Source organism: Zootoca vivipara, chromosome 3 (assembly GCF_963506605.1).
Source record: "Zootoca vivipara chromosome 3, rZooViv1.1, whole genome shotgun sequence".
In the NCBI taxonomy this organism is placed as follows: domain Eukaryota; kingdom Metazoa; phylum Chordata; class Lepidosauria; order Squamata; family Lacertidae; genus Zootoca; species Zootoca vivipara.
The window spans coordinates 43,834,557-43,853,063 of NC_083278.1; the positions used below are offsets into that span (position 1 = coordinate 43,834,557).

Genomic DNA, 18,507 nt, shown 5'->3' on the forward strand with positions numbered 1-18,507 from the left:
ATTCCAAGCTCTTTGACTTCTCCAGTGCTTTGTGCTTCTCACAGTATATTCTAGTTTACACATATCTAGTAGTAGGAAAGTAAAGTGTAGTTGATTGTGCACGCATGCACAAGGCTTTTACACACAACTGAGAATAGGGCACACCTGAAATTCAGAACATAGCCAGTGTCTCCTTTTTTCTGTATTGTTCTAACAGATTGATTTCCGATATGATACATGCTTTTTGGTCATTTTGGGATGCTGCACTATTTGCTGTGTCTTATCATGTAGGGTAACTCTCCCTTGTGTGTTCAGAAAAAGCATCAGTGAGCTAACAGCCAACACAGCTCTGTTATCATACATAAACTCTACTGATAGTTGTAATTATTTTAGGAAAGATGAAGGGATGTTTTTATGTATGCATCAGATGAAATTTGGGAGTATAATTTGTTGTTGATAAGGCAATGCAAATGTACAGTACTTTTAGGAATGCAAGCAGTCTCACACTGAATTGTGGCTAATGCAGATAACTTCATGTCCCCCCCCTTCCCTTCTAGCTAGCTGTGAGGTGGCTAGAACACAATTGCCGTTACCAATACATGGATGAACTTCTCCAGCATGTTCGGTTTGGGCTTATGGACGTGGACACCTTGCATACAGTAGCCCTCTCTCACCCTCTTGTCCAAGCTAGTGAAACCGCAACAGCACTGATCAATGAGGCCTTGGTATATCACCAGAGTATCTATGCACAGCCAATATGGCAGACCAGAAGGACAAAACCTCGCTTCCAGTCAGACACTCTTTACATCATTGGAGGGAAGAAACGGGAGATCTGCAAAGTTAAAGAACTTCGATACTTCAATCCTGTAGACCAGGATAACGTTTATATAGCAGGGATTGCAAACTGGAGTGAGCTGGCTCCCATGCCGGTAGGAAGAAGCCACCACTGTGTTGCTGTCATGGGAGATTTCCTTTTCGTAGCAGGTGGCGAAGTTGAGCACGCCACTGGCCGCACTTGTGCAGTACGGACCGCTTGTAGATACAACCCTCGAAATAATTCTTGGGCTGAAATAGGTCCAATGAAGAACTGCCGGGAACATTTTGTGTTGGGAGCTTTGGACGAATACCTCTATGCAGTCGGAGGTAGAAATGAGCTGCGCCAAGTGTTGCCTACGGTGGAGCGCTACTGCCCTAAGAAGAACAAATGGACTTTTGTTCAGTCCTTTGACAGATCCCTTTCCTGCCATGCGGGATATGTTGCGGATGGTCTCCTTTGGATATCAGGTAGAAAATGTTTCGTTTGAACCATATGCGCGATGACAAAACACTGTCAGTGGAGAGTTGGTTTTAGGAAACTTGTCTTGGAGAAGATGGGTCTAGCTTTCATTCACCAAAGGCCAAAGTTTAAGAAACCAAGTTAGGATGCAAAGAGGGGTGGGAGAGTTACTATAGTGATTAAGAATCACAAGTAGTAACCACGAAGGAAAGTGCAGCTAAAGAAAGGGGGATATAATTAGGTGCAGCGTTTTGTTTTTTTGGGGGGGAAACAGTTAAAATTGAAATAAAAAAAGCTTTATAATGGGACTTTTGGGTAGGGAGAAAATGTTTGTACACTTAACATTCTTGATGTAAATATGATTACTATGCACAGATATTTTTATACAGCTCAGCAGAAGAATGATGGCACTGAGGAAAGCCATGGTTTAGAACAGTCATCCCCAAACTGTGGCCCTCCAGATGTTTTGGCCTACAACTCCCATGATCCCTAGCTAACAGGACCAGTGGCTAGGGATGATGGGAATTGTAGTCCAAAACATCTAGAGGGCTGAAGTTTGGGGATGCCTGGTTTAGAATAAATTGAAGTATAAGAAAGTAGATAACAACAGAAGTGAACTAAACACATAGTTGTATTGGGGAAGAAAGATAGTGAACTTAGGAATGGGAGTATTTTTTTCCAAAAGTGAGAATGTTTTATACATATTTCTAAATATTGTATAGAAAAGGAATATTGAAATAACACTCGTATCCCCTCCCTTTGTATCACAGAGAGTAAAAACAGGGATATGTTAGAAATGCATTCTGTAGTTATGTTCTGCACCTGTTGACTGGTAATTTTGAGGTTTTATAGAATGCTAAATTTTTCAGTTTCTGAAAAGTGTTTGATCTGGCTTGCTCACAAAGAGATGCATACTTTTCACGCTTTCAGTTCTCAAGCAAAATAGCCTTGAAATGCACCAGAACCATTATGGTTTCGTGTTTAATGATCTTTTTCTGAATGATGAAATATATTGGTTAGGGCTAGACCATTTTTTCTTCTTTCAGGGTTTAGATTTTATAGTTCATATTGCAGCACCTGAAAGGAAGAAAATGCTCTAAGTCTAACCGGTATATTTTGCAGGACATTCGATTTTTCCTCCTCTCACTGCTGTCTTTGGCAAACTTTATAAAGGCCGCAGGCTCCAATTCTTTGCCTCTCTCCTAATCTGTAAACAAGCTAAGATTACGCATGAGGTTGGGTGGGCAGGAAGGAAGGGGTGTGTGCATATGTGTCAGAGTGTGAGAGAAAATTCTTTGTAGATGAAGTTGATGGGACTAAATTGGCTTAAATCCAAGTATGTCAAGCTAGCTCATTCTAGGATAATTAAATTGAAGAATTTCCCGAGTCTCCTGAAGCTTCTGCAGCATCAGTAGTCACCCTGAACTGCTGATATGCAAACAGCACAAGCTCTTCGTTGTTTAACCAGCACTCTGTTATCCGAAATAAATTTTGGTGTATAATTATATGGGAATTTATAGTCAGAGTAGCTGAAAGACGTATGTCAGCGCCATATATACATCTGGCTGTGGCAGGAGAACCCCCAATACATTATTCTCTCTCAAAATTCTAGGTTCAAGGTCTTTCTAATAAAAATGTCATGTTTTCTTTAGTCTTCGTTACGTTTAAACAAAACGCTGAAGGTTTACATTTCATAATAATGGCTTACAGTATGAGATACACAAGATGAGAGGAGAAAGCATTGCTAAAAGTGCAGCTATTCCAAGGGTCTATCTGGTCCTGCAGCCCATTTCAAAAGTGGTTAGACAAATGCTCCAAGGGAGCCTTTGAGCATGCCGTGAAAGGGCCCCCTCCTTGCTGCTGCTCTCTATCGACCAGCATGCGGGGAAATACTTGACGTCCCTTTTCACTACCTTGCTAATGGACATGGCAAGAATGCGATTTCCGTTCCTCATATTAGGTCAAGGTTTCAGTGGTTTAAAATACATTTGCCAATTGGGAGCATGAGCACGCACATCCACCCACCCCACACTTGCGTTATGCATTAATACATCAGGCACAATATATGAGCCCCGTCAGCTTCCTCCTCCGTGTTGTACTTAGGGAACTCAGTAGGAAGGATGGGGACAAAGCTGGAACCAGTGGCTTCCATCTGCCATTGGCTTTGGCTCCACCTCCTGTTTGTCTCCCTGCCTTTCTCCCCACCTGACCCAATGAGTACCAGCCACCACTGCTTATATGTTTGAAAGCAACAGTGGATATTTGCTTATTACGTAGGATCCAGAATTCTTCCCTCAAGGAATGTTTTTGCTTTTCCACCCAAGGAGATCAAATTTTCCCAGCACTCATACTGCAATGGGGGGGGGGGGAATGCTTCTTTTGACAACCGTGGTGGGGATCTTGGGGATTTCAAAAGTTGCGGCATCGCTGGTGATTAGCAACACATCTATCCCCTCTTCCTCATTCCATCTCCCTTCCCATTTCATGAAATTGCAAAGGAAAGGCTTTCATGAATCGTATATTTCATCTCAAGCTATTTTTAAATTTTTTAGTTATTACATTGATATTCCACTGTTCTTATAAAAAGCTAAATGTGGTGCACTTGCTTCTCCTCTTTCCTATTTTGTCCTTAGAACAGTCCTGTGAGGAAGGCTGGGCAGAGACAGCAACTAGCCCAAGGTTAGTTGCTGAGGGGAGATTTGAACCCTGGTCTTCCAGTCCTAGTTCAACACTCTAACCCAGGGTTTCCCAAACTTGGGTCCCCAGCTCTTTTTGGACTACAACTCCCATCATCCCTGACCAATGGTCCTGCTAGCTAGATGGAAGTTGCTGGATGCAAACAACAGAGCATGGATATTCCTGCAAGCTTCCACAGTATAATTTTGGCCACAGTTGCAGACAAAATGTGAGCCTAGATTGAACCTTGCTCTGACCTAGCAAAGCACTTAATTTACATCCTTATTTTCTCCTGTAAAAAGCCACCACCCTTCTTGTCATGCCTTCAGTTCATCAGATAGCATGCTATATAGTGCTAGTACAGGGGTGGGGAATCTCTGGCCCATGACTAATTTTGGTCCACCAGGGGGTCCAATTTGGGCCACAAGGACTTGTCCCACAAACCACATCCAGCAGGAGGGCAGGCTTCAATTTTGCCTTGCTGTGCAAACAGCTTACAGCAAAACAGGATTAAGCACTCCAACTACCAACTGAAGAACAGGGGCTAAATTCTGATTAGAGACAGATTTCTGGAAATTTTGAAGACATGGGAAGGGGGATATCTGTCCCCCTCTCTTAGTTTTTTCTCAAAGAAAACAAAAAATTTGGGGGGGGGAAATGCAGTACTTTTTGGAGCAATTTACATATAGAAAGTCATTAAAATGATTTTCCACCGCTGTGCCAGTCCAAGTATAGCACTACAAATCATACCTTTTTAGTGCTATGGTGCAGAGTTTGATGAGCTTTGAAAAAGCAGTTCTGAAAGATTTTCCACATGAAATTAGGCAACTGTTCCTAATACTTCCACAACAAATAAATGAAAAGGCACACACACTGAAATTCGGCTGGTGGCCGGCTCAAAAATAGGTAGGGAAATGACCCATCCACACATAGTATGGTTGCCAAGAGGAAGTTATAGTGGTGGTGAAGGTTCAATGGCATCCAGGAACATGAACAACTGAAACAGGATACTGTACTACTTGCAGAGGCTAAGAATGAATGCCAGGGAATGGGATCCGGGCGGGATTCTTGGCAGGTCTGGCAGTGTTGGACCCAGGCCTCTATCTCTCTGTCAATCCCCGGCCACCACACATAACTCCTGGCAAGGGCCTTCATCCTCACTACCCCTGGGTGTGTCTCGTGTAGGGCTGTGAGGACCCTTTTGCGGAGGGGCTGGGGAACAACAACCCTGCTTCCCCATAACAGGCACCCCTTGTGGGCCGACAGTTCATGTTTGCGGTTTGTGTAGCCAGCGAATTCTGGCCCGGTGCTGCTGCTGGGCCATCCTCGCCACACCCAGTCCAGGACCCGGGAGATGACCCTATCTTTTGTGGAATGGTGCGCAACTTCTTGTGCCTGAATGGGTCGGTCGGGAAGCAGCTCCAGGGTCATAACCTCTTGCGCAGGCGCTGGGTCGGGGCCTGTTTCTGGTAGTGGTAGCCTGCTGAGGGCGTCTGCGTGGCCCATCGCCTTCCCAGGGCGGTGGATTAGTGCATACTGGTAGCCGGCAAGGAAAATTGACCACCTGAGGACACGTGGAGACAACACTTGGGGGGTCTGCTTCTCGGGGGCAAACAGGCCAAGCAACGGCTTGTGGTCAGTCACTATGGTAAAGGGCCGCCCGTACAAGAAATCATGGAATTTTTTTACGCCCTTCACGATTGCCAGACCCTCCTTGTCAATCTGTGAGTAGTTTCGTTCGGCTGCAGCAAGCGTCTGGGAGAAGTATGCCACCGGCACCTCTCTTCCATCCGGGAGTTGGTGTCCCAGGACAGCGCCGATGCCATAGGGGGAGGCGTCGCATGCCAGCACCACTGGCAGCCTCTCGTCGAAGTGTGCCAAGACCGAGTTCGAGACGAGCAAGTCCTTGACTGCCTGGAATGCGGCCCTTTGTCGCTGGCCCCACACCCAAGGGGCCCTTTTATCTAGGAGTCTGTGTAGGGGCTCCGCTACCGCTGCCTTATGCGGAAGAAAGGCATGGTAAAAGTTCAATAGTCCCAAGAATGACTGAAGTTCGGGCTTGCTCTTGGGCGCTGGGGCCTCACAAATGGCCCGTACCTTGTCACCGGTTGGATGGACCCCTTCTGCGTCCACCTTAAATCCCAGAAAGTCCACCTGCGGCACTCCCAGTAAACACTTTTCCCGCTTCACCTTGAGGCCCGCCGTCTGGAAACGGTGCAGGACGGAGCGGAGGCGGTCCTCAAATTCCTCTGGTGTGGGCCCGGCGATCAGTACATCATCGAAGAAGGGGGTGACGCCAGGAATCCCTTTCAGGAGAGAGTCCATTAGATTCTGGAATATGCCTGGTGCCACGCTAACGCCAAATTGCAGCCGCTTTACTCTGAATGCCCCTCTGTGCGTCACAATCGTCTGAGCCTCTGCTGTGGCTTCGTCCACAGGCAACTGTTGATACGCTTGGGCCAAGTCCAGTTTGCCAAAGATTTTTGACCCAGCCAGGGTGGCGAGGACATGGCTGACCACTGGCACTGGGTATGCATGGGCCGTGAGAGCCTTGTTTATGGTGCATTTGTAGTCTGCACAGATGCGGACCGAACCGTTAGGCTTGACGGGTGTGACAATTGGAGTTTCCCAGGGGGCGTTGGGCACCGGCTCCAGCACTCCTTGCTCCACGAGTCGGTCCAATTCCTCGTCTATGCGGGGTTTCAGGGCGAACGGGACCCGGCGGGCCTTGTGCCTGATGGGTCGTACAGCGGGGTCTAGCTGTAGGGCAATGGGGGGTCCTGTATATCGTCCCAATGCCCCATCGAAAACCCCTGGAAACTCTTTGCATATGGCGTCCACGTCCACTTGTAAGCTAGTGCGGTTCACCCCGGTAACGGCTAGCCCCAGAGGTCCAAACCATGCCAGTCCCAGTAAGCTAACGTAGGGGCCCTTAACTACCAGCAAGTCCAATTGTTGCTTTCGCCCTCGATATTGCACCCTGAAGGTCCCCACCCCCATTGTAGGGACCTTACGTTTCTGGAAGTCCCGGAGGGTGAATGGGGCCGGCCTTAGTTTGGGACCCCCATTAGGGCACAGTTCCCTTAATGTTCGGGCCGAGATTATGGATAGAGTTGAACCCGTGTCCAGCTCCATGCGGCATGGGGCTCCCTCTATCTGTACCTCTATATAAATTTTCTCTGTGCTGGGATGGGGCAACTGGAATACCTGGTAGTCCGTGATCTCCGTCGAGTTGCCTTGGTGCATGGTGCCGTGTGACCTGGGGCTCCTGGGTCGGTCATCTGATGCTTGTCGACGGGTGAGTCGAGCCCGACACACCCGGGCGATGTGTCCCAATTTTCTGCACTGCCTGCACTCTGCGTTGCGGAAACGACAGGTCCTCCTCTCGTGGTTCTCCCCGCAGCTTGCACAGTTCCCTCCTTCTCGTCGAGGCTGCTGTGGTGTGTGTGCTGCTTGAGTGCGCCGCTGTACTCGGTGTACTTCCTCCCTGTCAGATTCGGATTCGTCGGTGAGGTCTTCGTGGTAGACCCTCGGTTGGGATGGCGGGGCCGGTCGTGCCTCTTGCGTTGACCTCTCGGCGGCTTCGGTTGCCAGGGCTTCCTCCAGAGCAATCTGGAACGTGAGGTCTTTTTTGGCGTAGAGGCGTCGTTGCAACATCTCGTCCCTCAGGCCACCGACGAGGCGGTCACGAAGCATGTTCTCCAACTCTGAGAAGTTGCATAGCCGGGCGGCTTGGCGGAGGGAGGTCACAAACCCAGTTATGGTTTCCCCCGGGGCTTGCCGCTTTGCGTAGAAGGCATTTCGGCAAGCTACCACCGAGGGCTGTGGTGAGAAGTGCTCCTTCAGCCGTTCCATTATTGTTTTGTAAGAGACGGTAGCGACATCTCTAGGTGCAAGGAGAGCCCGGGCGATTTCAAACGTCTCCTCTCCACAGACGCTGAAGAATGTCGCCCTCTTCATGGCATCGTTGGTGACTTCTTTCGCTTGCAGGAGGAAGTTGAAACGGGCGGCGTACCCTTCCCAGTCTCCTGATGCTGGTTTGAATGGCGAGAAGCTGCTGTCGGTTGCCATTCTGGGTTCCTTGGGTCCTGGAGCTGAAGCCTGGATGCACGGTGCGATGCAGCGGTGCAGCAGGTGGCGGTGCTGCGGTGCAGTGCGTGGTGGCGGTCAGCTCAGCAGGATCCCATCCTCGTCGCCAGTGAAATGTACTCGGAGTCGAGAGTGAATTTCATGCTCTTTATTCAGCTCATAGTCATCAAGGAGAAGAGGAGAAGAAGAATGGCTCTTTTCCCAAAACCATCTGCTTATATACATTATTTACACAATGGGCCTTGCGTGATTGGCTACTTCAGGGCTACACCTGTGGGCCAATTATATTGTGGATTGACTTCTGCCTGCAGCCTGATTGGCTGCTCCTACAGGCCAATCAGGTAGCAGATTCACTTCTGCCAGCTGCCTGATTGGCTGCTCCAGCAGGCCAATCAGGTTGCGGATTCACTTCCACCTGGAGTTGGATTGGGTAGCTCCCGCTGTTTCTGAATCCTATTGTTCTAGGATTCAGCTCAGTACATAACAGGTATACTCTGTAAACAACAAATTTCATGGCATCAGAGACAGGATTCTGGTCTGAATAGATCACTAATCCAACACAGCGAAGTTGTTCTCACGCGGTGCATTATTTATCCCAGTAGTTGTATATAAATTCAGCCAGCAATCAGCGATCCAAAAAAATTACAATCGCTTACTGATACATTTTTCTCCTCCTGCATTTGAAATCTATTTACAGGTTGCTTGACTTCTAAAAGACTTTATTATAGATTTTATTTTTAAACGCACCCGGATATCATCTCCACTGATATTATCATTCTCCTTTTGGAAAGCAGTGCAGGGAAGTAAAAGCAATTGCCTTTTGATTGTCCCATTTTATGATGGAAAAACATCACTTTTTCTGGTACCATTTAAACTTTTATTTTTCTGCTATTTTTTAAAAGACATTTTATACCTATTCCTCCATTGCCTAGAGTATTCTTAAAATGGTCGTTTGCGGGGGGGGGGGGGCGCTTGATGGGCTTGTTAAATTTAAATTTTGGTAGGTTGCTTTTATAAATATATAAAAGAACAACAGCCCTGAAACTTTTTCACCGTAGCACTTCAAAGTTAGGATAAACTTGGTTTTTTGAAAATTGATGCTGATAAGAAATGGCATAGTTAATGGCAGATGAATCTATAGAAAGCTGTTAAGATGCATATTCTTCCCCTGGGGAGAAGGTGGCGGTTAAGGGGAGATGGGGGAGAGGAGAGAGAGCAAAACTGCCAATCTATAAAATATACTTGTTGGCAGAGAATCTTCCTGCAAATGCGGTGATTGCAGGGGGGCAGTGGAACAGCATGTGGCAGTCTAACCTAAGAGCAGTCAAATCAGCTTGATGACTTTCAAAGCCAGGAATTCTGCTGGAGGCAAGGGTATTTGATCTGAGGGGGGAAGGGAGGATTAAAACATATAGAGGCTGTGCTATTAATTCCAGGTCTATTTTTCTGTCGTCAAATCTGTATGTAAATCCATAGCATCTCATTTTGGCAAATGAATCTTTTTTTTAAAAAAAGGGAGGGGGGGAGGAAGAAAGCAAATGGAATGTAATGGCTTTAAGGTGTAGGTATGTGTGTGCACGTGAGAAAAATTAAACATGCAGGGGGGAAAACATCCCCGGTACAAAGCAATGCATGTTGTATGCTTCCACACCAATGTTAAGACCCAGCCAGACAAACGTCTGTGGCAAAAGTATTCCTTCACATTTGCATGATTCTTGTGCTGTGGACAGGCTTCTATAGCAGCCTATAGCAGATCATCATCGGTTGGGTTGAGAGAGGAGCTGGATTTTAGTTACTCACCATTTTGAAATGAAAATACTTTGTACCTTTCTGTCAGCCTGCTTGCCCTTCAGTTTCTCTATTTCCACACTCTTTCCTGTCTCTCTGGCCCCATAACCCAACCCAACCCAACCCAACCCATTATGCATAAAAAGGCCTCTTCACTCCTGGAATGAACAGCATGGATAGTCTTACTGGGAACAGTGACACAGGCAGAAAGAGTACCGTCCGTCCCCCCCGCCACTTCCTGTGTGCTATGGTCCCACTACTGGTCACCCCTCTAAAGGGGGGGGGGTAAAGGGACCCCTGACCATTAGGTCCAGTCGTGGCCGACTCTGGGCTTGTGGCGCTCATCTCGTGCTATTGGCCGAGGGAGCCGGCGTACAGCTTCCAGGTCATGTGGCCAGCATGACAAAGCCGCTTCTGGTGAACCAGAGCAGCAAACGGAAACACCGTTTACCTTCCCGCTGTAGCAGTACCTATTTATCTACTTGCACTTTTACGTGCTTTCGAACTGCTAGGTTGGCAGGAGCTGGGACCGAGCAACGGGAGCTCACCCCGTCGCAGGGATTTGAACCGCCGACCTGATTGGCAAGCCCTAGGCTCTGTGGTTTAACCCACAGCGCCACCCGCATCCGGTCAGCCCTCTACTTACCTTTAAAAAGAGAGAGAAAAGAAATGAGAAATTCTGATCTGATTGAGCTTTGAGGTTGCAATGAAGGAGATTTCTAGATTTCCTTGCATACTAAGCATTTCTGTAAAAAGTACAAAGCTCCTCCTTTCCCAACTTTTAATTCACACTCCTTGTTCCTCCCTTTCAGCACTTGTGTTTCACTCTCTTTCATCCTTGTAGCTGTTACTTGAAATTCCAACTTTGCAACTTAAGTGTAGTTTTTCAAGTAATGGGATCCACAAGAAAAAGACTCTTTACCTCTTTAGGGAAGCAGCAGCTGCAGCCTGGTACAGCTGCAGGAGCTGGTGAGAGTGGTACCTTTGTCCCTTGGAGCTGGTCAAGTCTATTTTCGGCCTTGAACCACCATGAGGGGTATGCTGCCAAAATCATAGCTTCAAATGGGCCAATCATGGCCTTTGTGTGTGGGGGGGGTGGGTAGGTCTTCAGCAGCGGACCAGCTGAACTTAGTATTCACTTTGGTCCGCCGCCATTGCATTTAAGATGGCTGCACTTTGAGCCAGAGTACAGTTGGCAATCCCTCCCTCCCTGTAAGTTTGACTCTGTTGTAGGCAACAAGTAGACCTTTTTGTGGAGTTCAATCAGTCACCATATTCAGGGCCAGGGAGAAATTTGCCTGTAGACAAATTGGGCTCCTTTGGGGTTTTTGACTTCCTCATACCGGAGCAACTGCCACAATTTTGGCGGAGGGGGGAAAAAGGCATTGGGTTGAATTCTCAGTCTAACTTGAAGGGTGAGAGGGACCCTCTCCCTTTGGCTATGTCAAAATCTCAGGATACCCTGGTGAAGGGGTCTGGGTTGAAGATTCTGGCCAAAGCTCCAGACAGAAGCAGATGGGCCATAGGACTTCCATCTGGTGGCCTGGGAGGGGTCACCCTTAACCCGGGACCAACCCTTGTGAATAATAATCTAGTAATTGGGCTGAATGATTCAGGATACACACCCAGTGGCTATGCCAAAGCTTTGTGTCATCTGTAGTGGCCAGTTTAATTACAAGATCTTGTCATGTTGTTTTGTTGTTCCTAAGTTACTACCTCTTCCCAGCTCTCGAGACACAATGCGCATGGGCCCGCAAATGGTGACATGGAAGTGTACCAAATAGGAGACACCTGATTTGTCTCAGTGCATGTTTGTGACAGACAGTTGGGATGGAGAAAAAGCTGTGCCCTTCCTAAAATTAATTTACATGGGGACAATGAGAAATTACCTTATACCAGCAGACATTGTGCAATTTCCCCCTCTAATGTTCACCAGCATTCTGCAACATCACAGAAGTTCAGTCAGCAGGATAGGTGGCTACAAATGACATTGTTTTTAGCATATATTATGATTAGATGTATTTTTATCCTGACACTTCTCCAAGGTTATGGTACTGTACAGGGTCACCCCACCCTAATATAATATACCTTGAATTTAATCTTAGGACAGCCCTATTCTTCCAGATGTCTTGCATATATTTGTGTCATCATGCAACATATTACTGCTGTCCTTACTTTAACTGTGTTCGTTCAGAGGACCTCTCTCAGCAGAAGAAACAGGACTTGGTGACCTTCAGGTACCCTTCAGTATTCAAAGGGTGCGACTTATTTTGTCTAGTTGTGGTTTGTGGCACATGAAACAACATGGGCATATTGTTAACTTGCCACTGGAGAAATAAGGATGTTGGAAAGTGAAACTTGACATAAATATTCTTTTTTTTTGCATATAGCATGGCAAAAATTTCAGTATGCTTCCTAATGGTAGATAATTTGCTTTAATGCATTCCCAACTGTGTTTAATGTTCGTGTAACACTGTAAACATCTGTTACAGGAGGAGTAACAAATACGGCACAATATCAGAACAGGCTAATGGTGTATGATCCTTCACAAGTAAGTTATATATTACAAGTATTTATTTAAACACAAAGAATGCAAAGTATGTGAGTAAATGCACTATCCAATGGGTAAAGCATCTCATTCCAAACAATAGTAGCTTAGATGAGGATATAAAAGCGCAGATCCTGGTAGGCCTCAAGAGAGCCCTGTTTTCCCTTGCTCTTTAAACATGTATGCAAAGAAGCAGCTCACCAGGACAGTCTGTGTCTTAATATCCACCGTCTCTGTCCCTGCAATGTATGTTACTTGAGTGCTGAAGCTCATGGTGAAGGAAGATACAGGAAGTTTATGCAAAACTTGTATTCCAGTCTGCCTTTGCACTGATGAGAGATGGGTATCCTTGATCCCTATGATCCTGCGATCCGTTGGTGCTGCATATTCTTATTGTGTGGCAAATATCATGACCTTGGTATCTATTTGTATAAATTAATAGTTGGAAATGTAAAGACTCCTGCTGTTATTATGGAATTTCCCAGCTAGGAAGCCTGAAGTTGAACCTTGGATTATTAAGTGACCCAAGTCAAGCCCTGGGCGTCTTGCACGTAGAACTACTAATCATTTTTTAAAAGTGCCACAAATAATATGTAATAGGCTGAAAGCTGGTGAAGCCAACAATTCTCTGTATGCATATACACCTATCACTTCATTTTCAGAGGTAGGTTCTAGTGGAATGTCAGGTGCAAGTAGGAAGGCTGCAATTCTTAAAACACAAAAGCCACAGTCCAACTCAGACTTAAGACTTAAGCCTGTTGAAATAAGTGGGGTTACGTACACTTAGCTGTGTTTTGGAATGTAGTCAAGTGATATTAGTGCACCTTTCTGAGGAACCTTTAGACCAGATTCTTAATCATTCAGTTAATATTCTTCTTCTCCTAATGAAATAAAAACCAGTTAAAAGACCCTCACAACACATATTGGGTAAAGACAGCTCTGTATCTTGTTCTTCTCCTTGTGTCGTGGTTGGAACCATAGCTGCCAAGTTTTCCCTTTTCTCGCGAGGAAGCCTATTCAGCATAAGGGAAAATCCCTTAAAAAAAGGGATAACTTGGCAGCTATGGTTGGAACAGTGTTCTGAAATTTTGTGATCTCCAGATGTTTTGAACTCCCATCTGCCACCATGCTCCCTGTAGTCCAGCAGCTGGGGGACACTAGGTTAGGGAAGAATGGGTGGAGATGCAGGGCTTCGGAGACCTGGGTTCAAAAGCCCATTCAGCCATATGCTCACTGGATGACCTTGGGCTGGTCACTTTCTCTCAGTCTTGCCTACCTCAAACATGGCTGACAGGATAAAATGGAGTGGAGAGGGAAGAATGACCCGTACTACCTTGAAGAAAGGCTAGATGCAAATGTAGTAAATGTTTCCTGAAAATAAATAATATTTGGTGCAACTTGCTTTATGATGAGACATTTGTGCTAAAAAAGCCAATGCAATTCTGGGCTGCATCAATAGGAGTATAGCATCTAGATCAAGGGAAGTAATAGTACCACTGTATTCTGCTCTGGTCAGACCTCACCTGGAGTACTGTGTCCAGTTCTGGGCACCACAGTTCAAGAAGGATGCTGGGTATGTTTAGCCTGGAGAAGAGAAGGTTAAGGGGTGATATGATAGCCATGTTCAAATATATTAAAGGATGTCATATAGAGGAGGGAGAAAGGTTGTTTTCTGCTGCTCCAGAGAAGCGGACACGGAGCAATGGATTCAAACTACAAGAAAGAAGATTCCACCTAAACATTAGGAAGAACTTCCTGACAGTAAGAGCTGTTCGGCAGTGGAATTTGCTGCCAAGGAGTGTGGTGGAGTCTCCTTCTTTGGAGGTCTTTAACAATATGCTTGACAGGCATATGTCAAGAATGCTTTGATGGTTGGACTGGATGGCCCTTGTGGTCTCTTCCAACTCTATGATTCTATGATTCACCACCAGGAGCCATCTGTTTTGTATAATTTCTACTTCCAGCTTTAGGCAGATTTCATGCATTCTTCAGTCCCATTTGCTGGCAAAATAGTGATTTGTGATTACAGAAAAGAGGCTTGATTTTAGTAGTGCATTGAGCCACCTTAAACCCCTTAGAAGTACCTGCATTTCTTGCACGAAAACCTAGCCCAGTTGACTTCTCTCTGTACGAAGCCTACGATTTGTTTTGCATGCAAATGTTTGTCAACAGCAGTTTCAGCCTCGCTATGAACAAAAAGTACACCCTGCCTATTTATTTACATTTTCTAATGCTCCCATTTTTCATGTGTCTTATATTTTGTTGCCTTTGGGGGCTCAGAAGCTGTTTCCTCCCACTTTGTTGCCCTCTGCATACTTGGGTTCCTTTTGGGCCAGAGCCCCCAAACACAAACAGTTAATAGGTAGAAAGCGTGCATGTTAGCATTCTTACAATGAGGTCGGCTTCGTGTTTTTACACCCACACTCTTTTTAAAAATTCTGCTGGCATATTGTATACGGTGGGCACTGGAAGAACCTCACATCTGCTTGCGCCTTGCACAGAATCTCAATACCTCTATAATTCGGTGCTAGTGCCTGCTTCTGCGCTAGGCCTTTGTGGAGCACTGATAATGCCTACCATCTGCCACTGAGCACATAGCTACCTGCCAACAGGCAGGCTGGGGTGACCTCTGCTTCTCCACTGCTGATTAGTATTCACACACTGGCTTATTAGGAATGACCCCACCAGGCCCCTCTGTTTCCTTGCCTTTGCAGTGCTTAGCAGCTTACCTGGCAGTCACTGCTGTGGAGGAAGCTAAGATATGATCAGGGGATGCAGGCAGGCTTTGCAAAGCAGATGGTGTCTATAGTTCTGTGTCAAGGGACTGGACTGCTAATGCAAATATTAATTCCTCCTAGCCAAATAACACACAGTATAACGGATAGCTATACATTATGGGGGCTGCATGGTGCAATTGTTTTACGATTTCCACTGTTTCATGCACACTACTCTCCATTCTTCTAATAATAAATTTGTTTCATCTCTTCTTTTACCAATTGAAAATATCACTATTGTTTACCTAACCAGTGATATGCATTAAGAAATAAAAGGGCACCAAGCAAGACTTTACTGCCTGGGAAAAAGTTAGTGCTAAATTTTCATTCGTTTGGTTAATTTTAATAGCTTAGGCTATGAAAACTTAATTTTCAAACGATATTTGATGTGGCTATATGGGTAACATTTATTGCAAGCCACCTTGAACCTAGTAAGAAAGAAGATCTCTTTTTTTCCTATAGAAATTAATGAGAACCAGTTCTCTTATGTTTATATTTACAGAATAAATGGCTTAGCCGCAGCCCCATGTTGCAGAGAAGAGTCTACCATTCAATGGCAGCTGTGCAAAGGAAGCTGTATGTTTTAGGAGGCAATGACCTGGATTATAACAATGACAGGATTCTTGTCCGCCACATAGATTCCTATAATATAGACACTGACCAGTGGACACGCTGCAACTTCAGTCTGTTGACAGGCAAGTATTTTGTTTCTATATTTTAGTAGAGTATGGCACTACAGCAAAGTTTCAGGTCAAATTCTTCCCTCCTCCCTCACTTTTTAATTCAGTTTGCACTGTTTGAGCTTTGTATTTTGCTGATTTGTAAGGGAGCAAAACACAATCAGCTTCATGGCAGTTCTGGCATCAAAGCAATAAACGAACAGGAGCCCAGTGTTGGATACTCTGTGATACAAGAGGAAATATCTGGATTCCTTTCCCTACTTCATATAATTAAATGTGCAGAGTGCTGAAAACACTAATTCTCCTCATCCCAGACATGCACCACTTTTGACCTGTTAGGCCAGCCCTGTCATGTATGGCAACTTATTTAGAAGCTCTTCTTTTTATTGGGTGGGGTTGCAAAAGTTGTTGCAGGCCTGCTCTACTCCAATCTTTCTCCTTCTATCCCATGACCAGTACCTGCTACTGTTGTCTTTTGCTCATAGGTGGCTTATTATTGCTAATCAACTGCAAAGACAGAGGATGGGGAGTTGTTAAAACAAGTTCAGGTGCCCTTTATCCTGCTCTAAAAGTGATCAGTGCTATCACAACCAGTAAAGACCACTTGTATCTGACTGTGGTGTACAGTATACCAGTGCAAGAACACAGCTTGTACATCAGCTCTTGATTGTGGGATAATCCATTCCTCTCAAAATAGCAATTATTTGGTGCATGGTGGGAATAGAAACACTGAAGAGTGCTGTACATGTTTTAAAATATACTTGGATGGAAATGCTCAGGCAAATGTGTGCAGTAGCAGGAGAAATTTACAATAAGTAGAACTTACAACTTGCATGGGTGTGTTTAGATTCTTCAAAAACATTGTCTGTTGACTCTGTTTTAAGAGAGATTATAGCAATGTTTCCATGTAAACAGCTGGCTAGCTGAATCTATGAGCAGCATCCCACAGTATAGTAGTAGTAATTTTTTTTAAAAAAAATAACACATATGGTTTTGTTTTTCTGCTTCAGGCCAAAATGAATCGGGAGTTGCTGTTCACAATGGCAGAATATACTTAGTTGGTGGCTACTCATTTTGGACAAATGAACCCTCAGCATGTATCCAGGTCAGTGGTTTAGGCTCTTTCTTTCGAGTCTCTCCCAGTGGTATTGCAAGGTTACCTTTTCCAGAATTGTTCACACTAGGATATCTTTTTTTGTGAAACAGACCTATGCAATTGATTTAAACTTCTAAGAAAAGAGGAAAAGCAACTTGTTTAAAGTAAACTGTTAGGATCATAAGCTGGCAGCAACACTTTACTTTTGAAAAAGCTCATTGGGGTAAAGGTAAAATGCTTGCTTATTCAGCAGTCTTCATAGTAGTACAGCCACATACATTTATTTTCCACTGATATTATTGAACTCTTGCTTTTAATAAGTGGGCTTAAGCAGAAATAGTAGGGAACCAACAGAGTTGACATGTGCATGTGTGCTGATTCCCAATGAAAAGTTTGGTAGGAATCCTGGTCTTTAACATCAATTCACATTGTTTTAAGAGTGTATGTTTAGGCGATTTACAAAAATTGCATGCCTTTAGAGAGTGTGCCAAGTATTGATCTTTCCTTAGAGACACAGCTTTGAGGATTTGTTTTAACAAGAAATGTGCTTTACACTGATTATTATTTTTTTAAGTTTTCATTGATTTTGAGAGGACATATTTAGACACAATCTACTACATACATGAAAGGAAGCCATTTGTAATAACTAAAATACATGGAAATAAGAAAAAAAGGATGCAAATATTTAATAGCCATTCTTATATGGACTGTGAGCAATGCAAAGAAATAGAGGAAAACAATAGAATGGGGAAAACCAGAGATCTGTTCAAGAAAATTGGAGATATGAAAGGAACATTTCGTACAAAGATTACCATAATCAAGGACAAAAGTGGTAAGGACCTAACGGAAGCAGAAGACATAAAGAAGAGGTGGCAAGAATACACAGAGGAATTATACCAGAAAGATATGGAGGTCTCGTACAACCCAGGTAGTGTGGTTGCTGACCTTGAGCCAGACATCTTGGAGAGTGAAGTCAAATGGGCCTTAGAAAGCACTGCTAATAACAAGGCCAGTGGAAGTGATGATATTCCAGCTGAACTATTTAAAATTTTAAAAGATGATGCTGTTAAGGTGCTACACCCAATATGCCAGCAAGTTTGGAAAACTCAGCAATGGCCAGAGGATTGGAGAAGATCAGTCTACATCCCAATTCCAAAGAAGGGCAGTGCCAAAGAATGCTCCAACTACCGCACAATTGCGCTCATTTCACACGCTAGCAAGGTTATGCTTAAAATTCTACAAGGCAGGCTTAGGCAGTATGTGGATCGAGAACTCCCAGAAGTGCAAGCTGGATTTCGAAAGGGCAGAGGAACCAGAGACCAAATAGCAAACATGCGCTGGATTATGGAGAAAGCTAGAGAGTTCCAGAAAAACGTCTACTTCTGCTTCATTGACTATGCAAAAGCCTTTGACTGTGTCGACCACAGCAAACTATGGCAAGTTCTTAAAGAAATGGGAGTGCCTGATCACCTCATCTGTCTCCTGAGAAATCTCTATGTGGGACAAGAAGCTACAGTTAGAACTGGATATGGAACAACTGAGTGGTTCAAAATTGGGAAAGGAGTACGACAAGGTTGTATATTGTCTCCCTGCTTATTTAA

The 18,507-nt window shown here is 44.9% G+C and overlaps 1 protein-coding gene across 5 annotated transcripts in view; it reads left to right on the forward strand.

Moving 5' to 3' along the window:
- Nucleotides 1-18,507, forward strand: part of KLHL32 (kelch like family member 32) — a 77,068-nt gene that overhangs the window by 53,251 nt on the left and 5,310 nt on the right. For 2 of the 5 annotated variants that reach the window (XM_035109348.2, XM_060272607.1), the window contains 4 exons: nt 537-1,263; nt 12,301-12,359; nt 15,633-15,825; nt 16,821-16,915. In XM_035109348.2, the coding sequence (XP_034965239.1) occupies nt 537-1,263; nt 12,301-12,359; nt 15,633-15,825; nt 16,821-16,915 (1,074 nt within the window). Of the gene's footprint in view, nt 1-536; nt 1,264-12,300; nt 12,360-15,609; nt 15,826-16,820; nt 16,916-18,507 lie in introns of those variants that run through there. The other 3 variants (XR_004692223.2, XM_035109356.2, XM_035109357.2) reach the window with 3 other exon arrangements.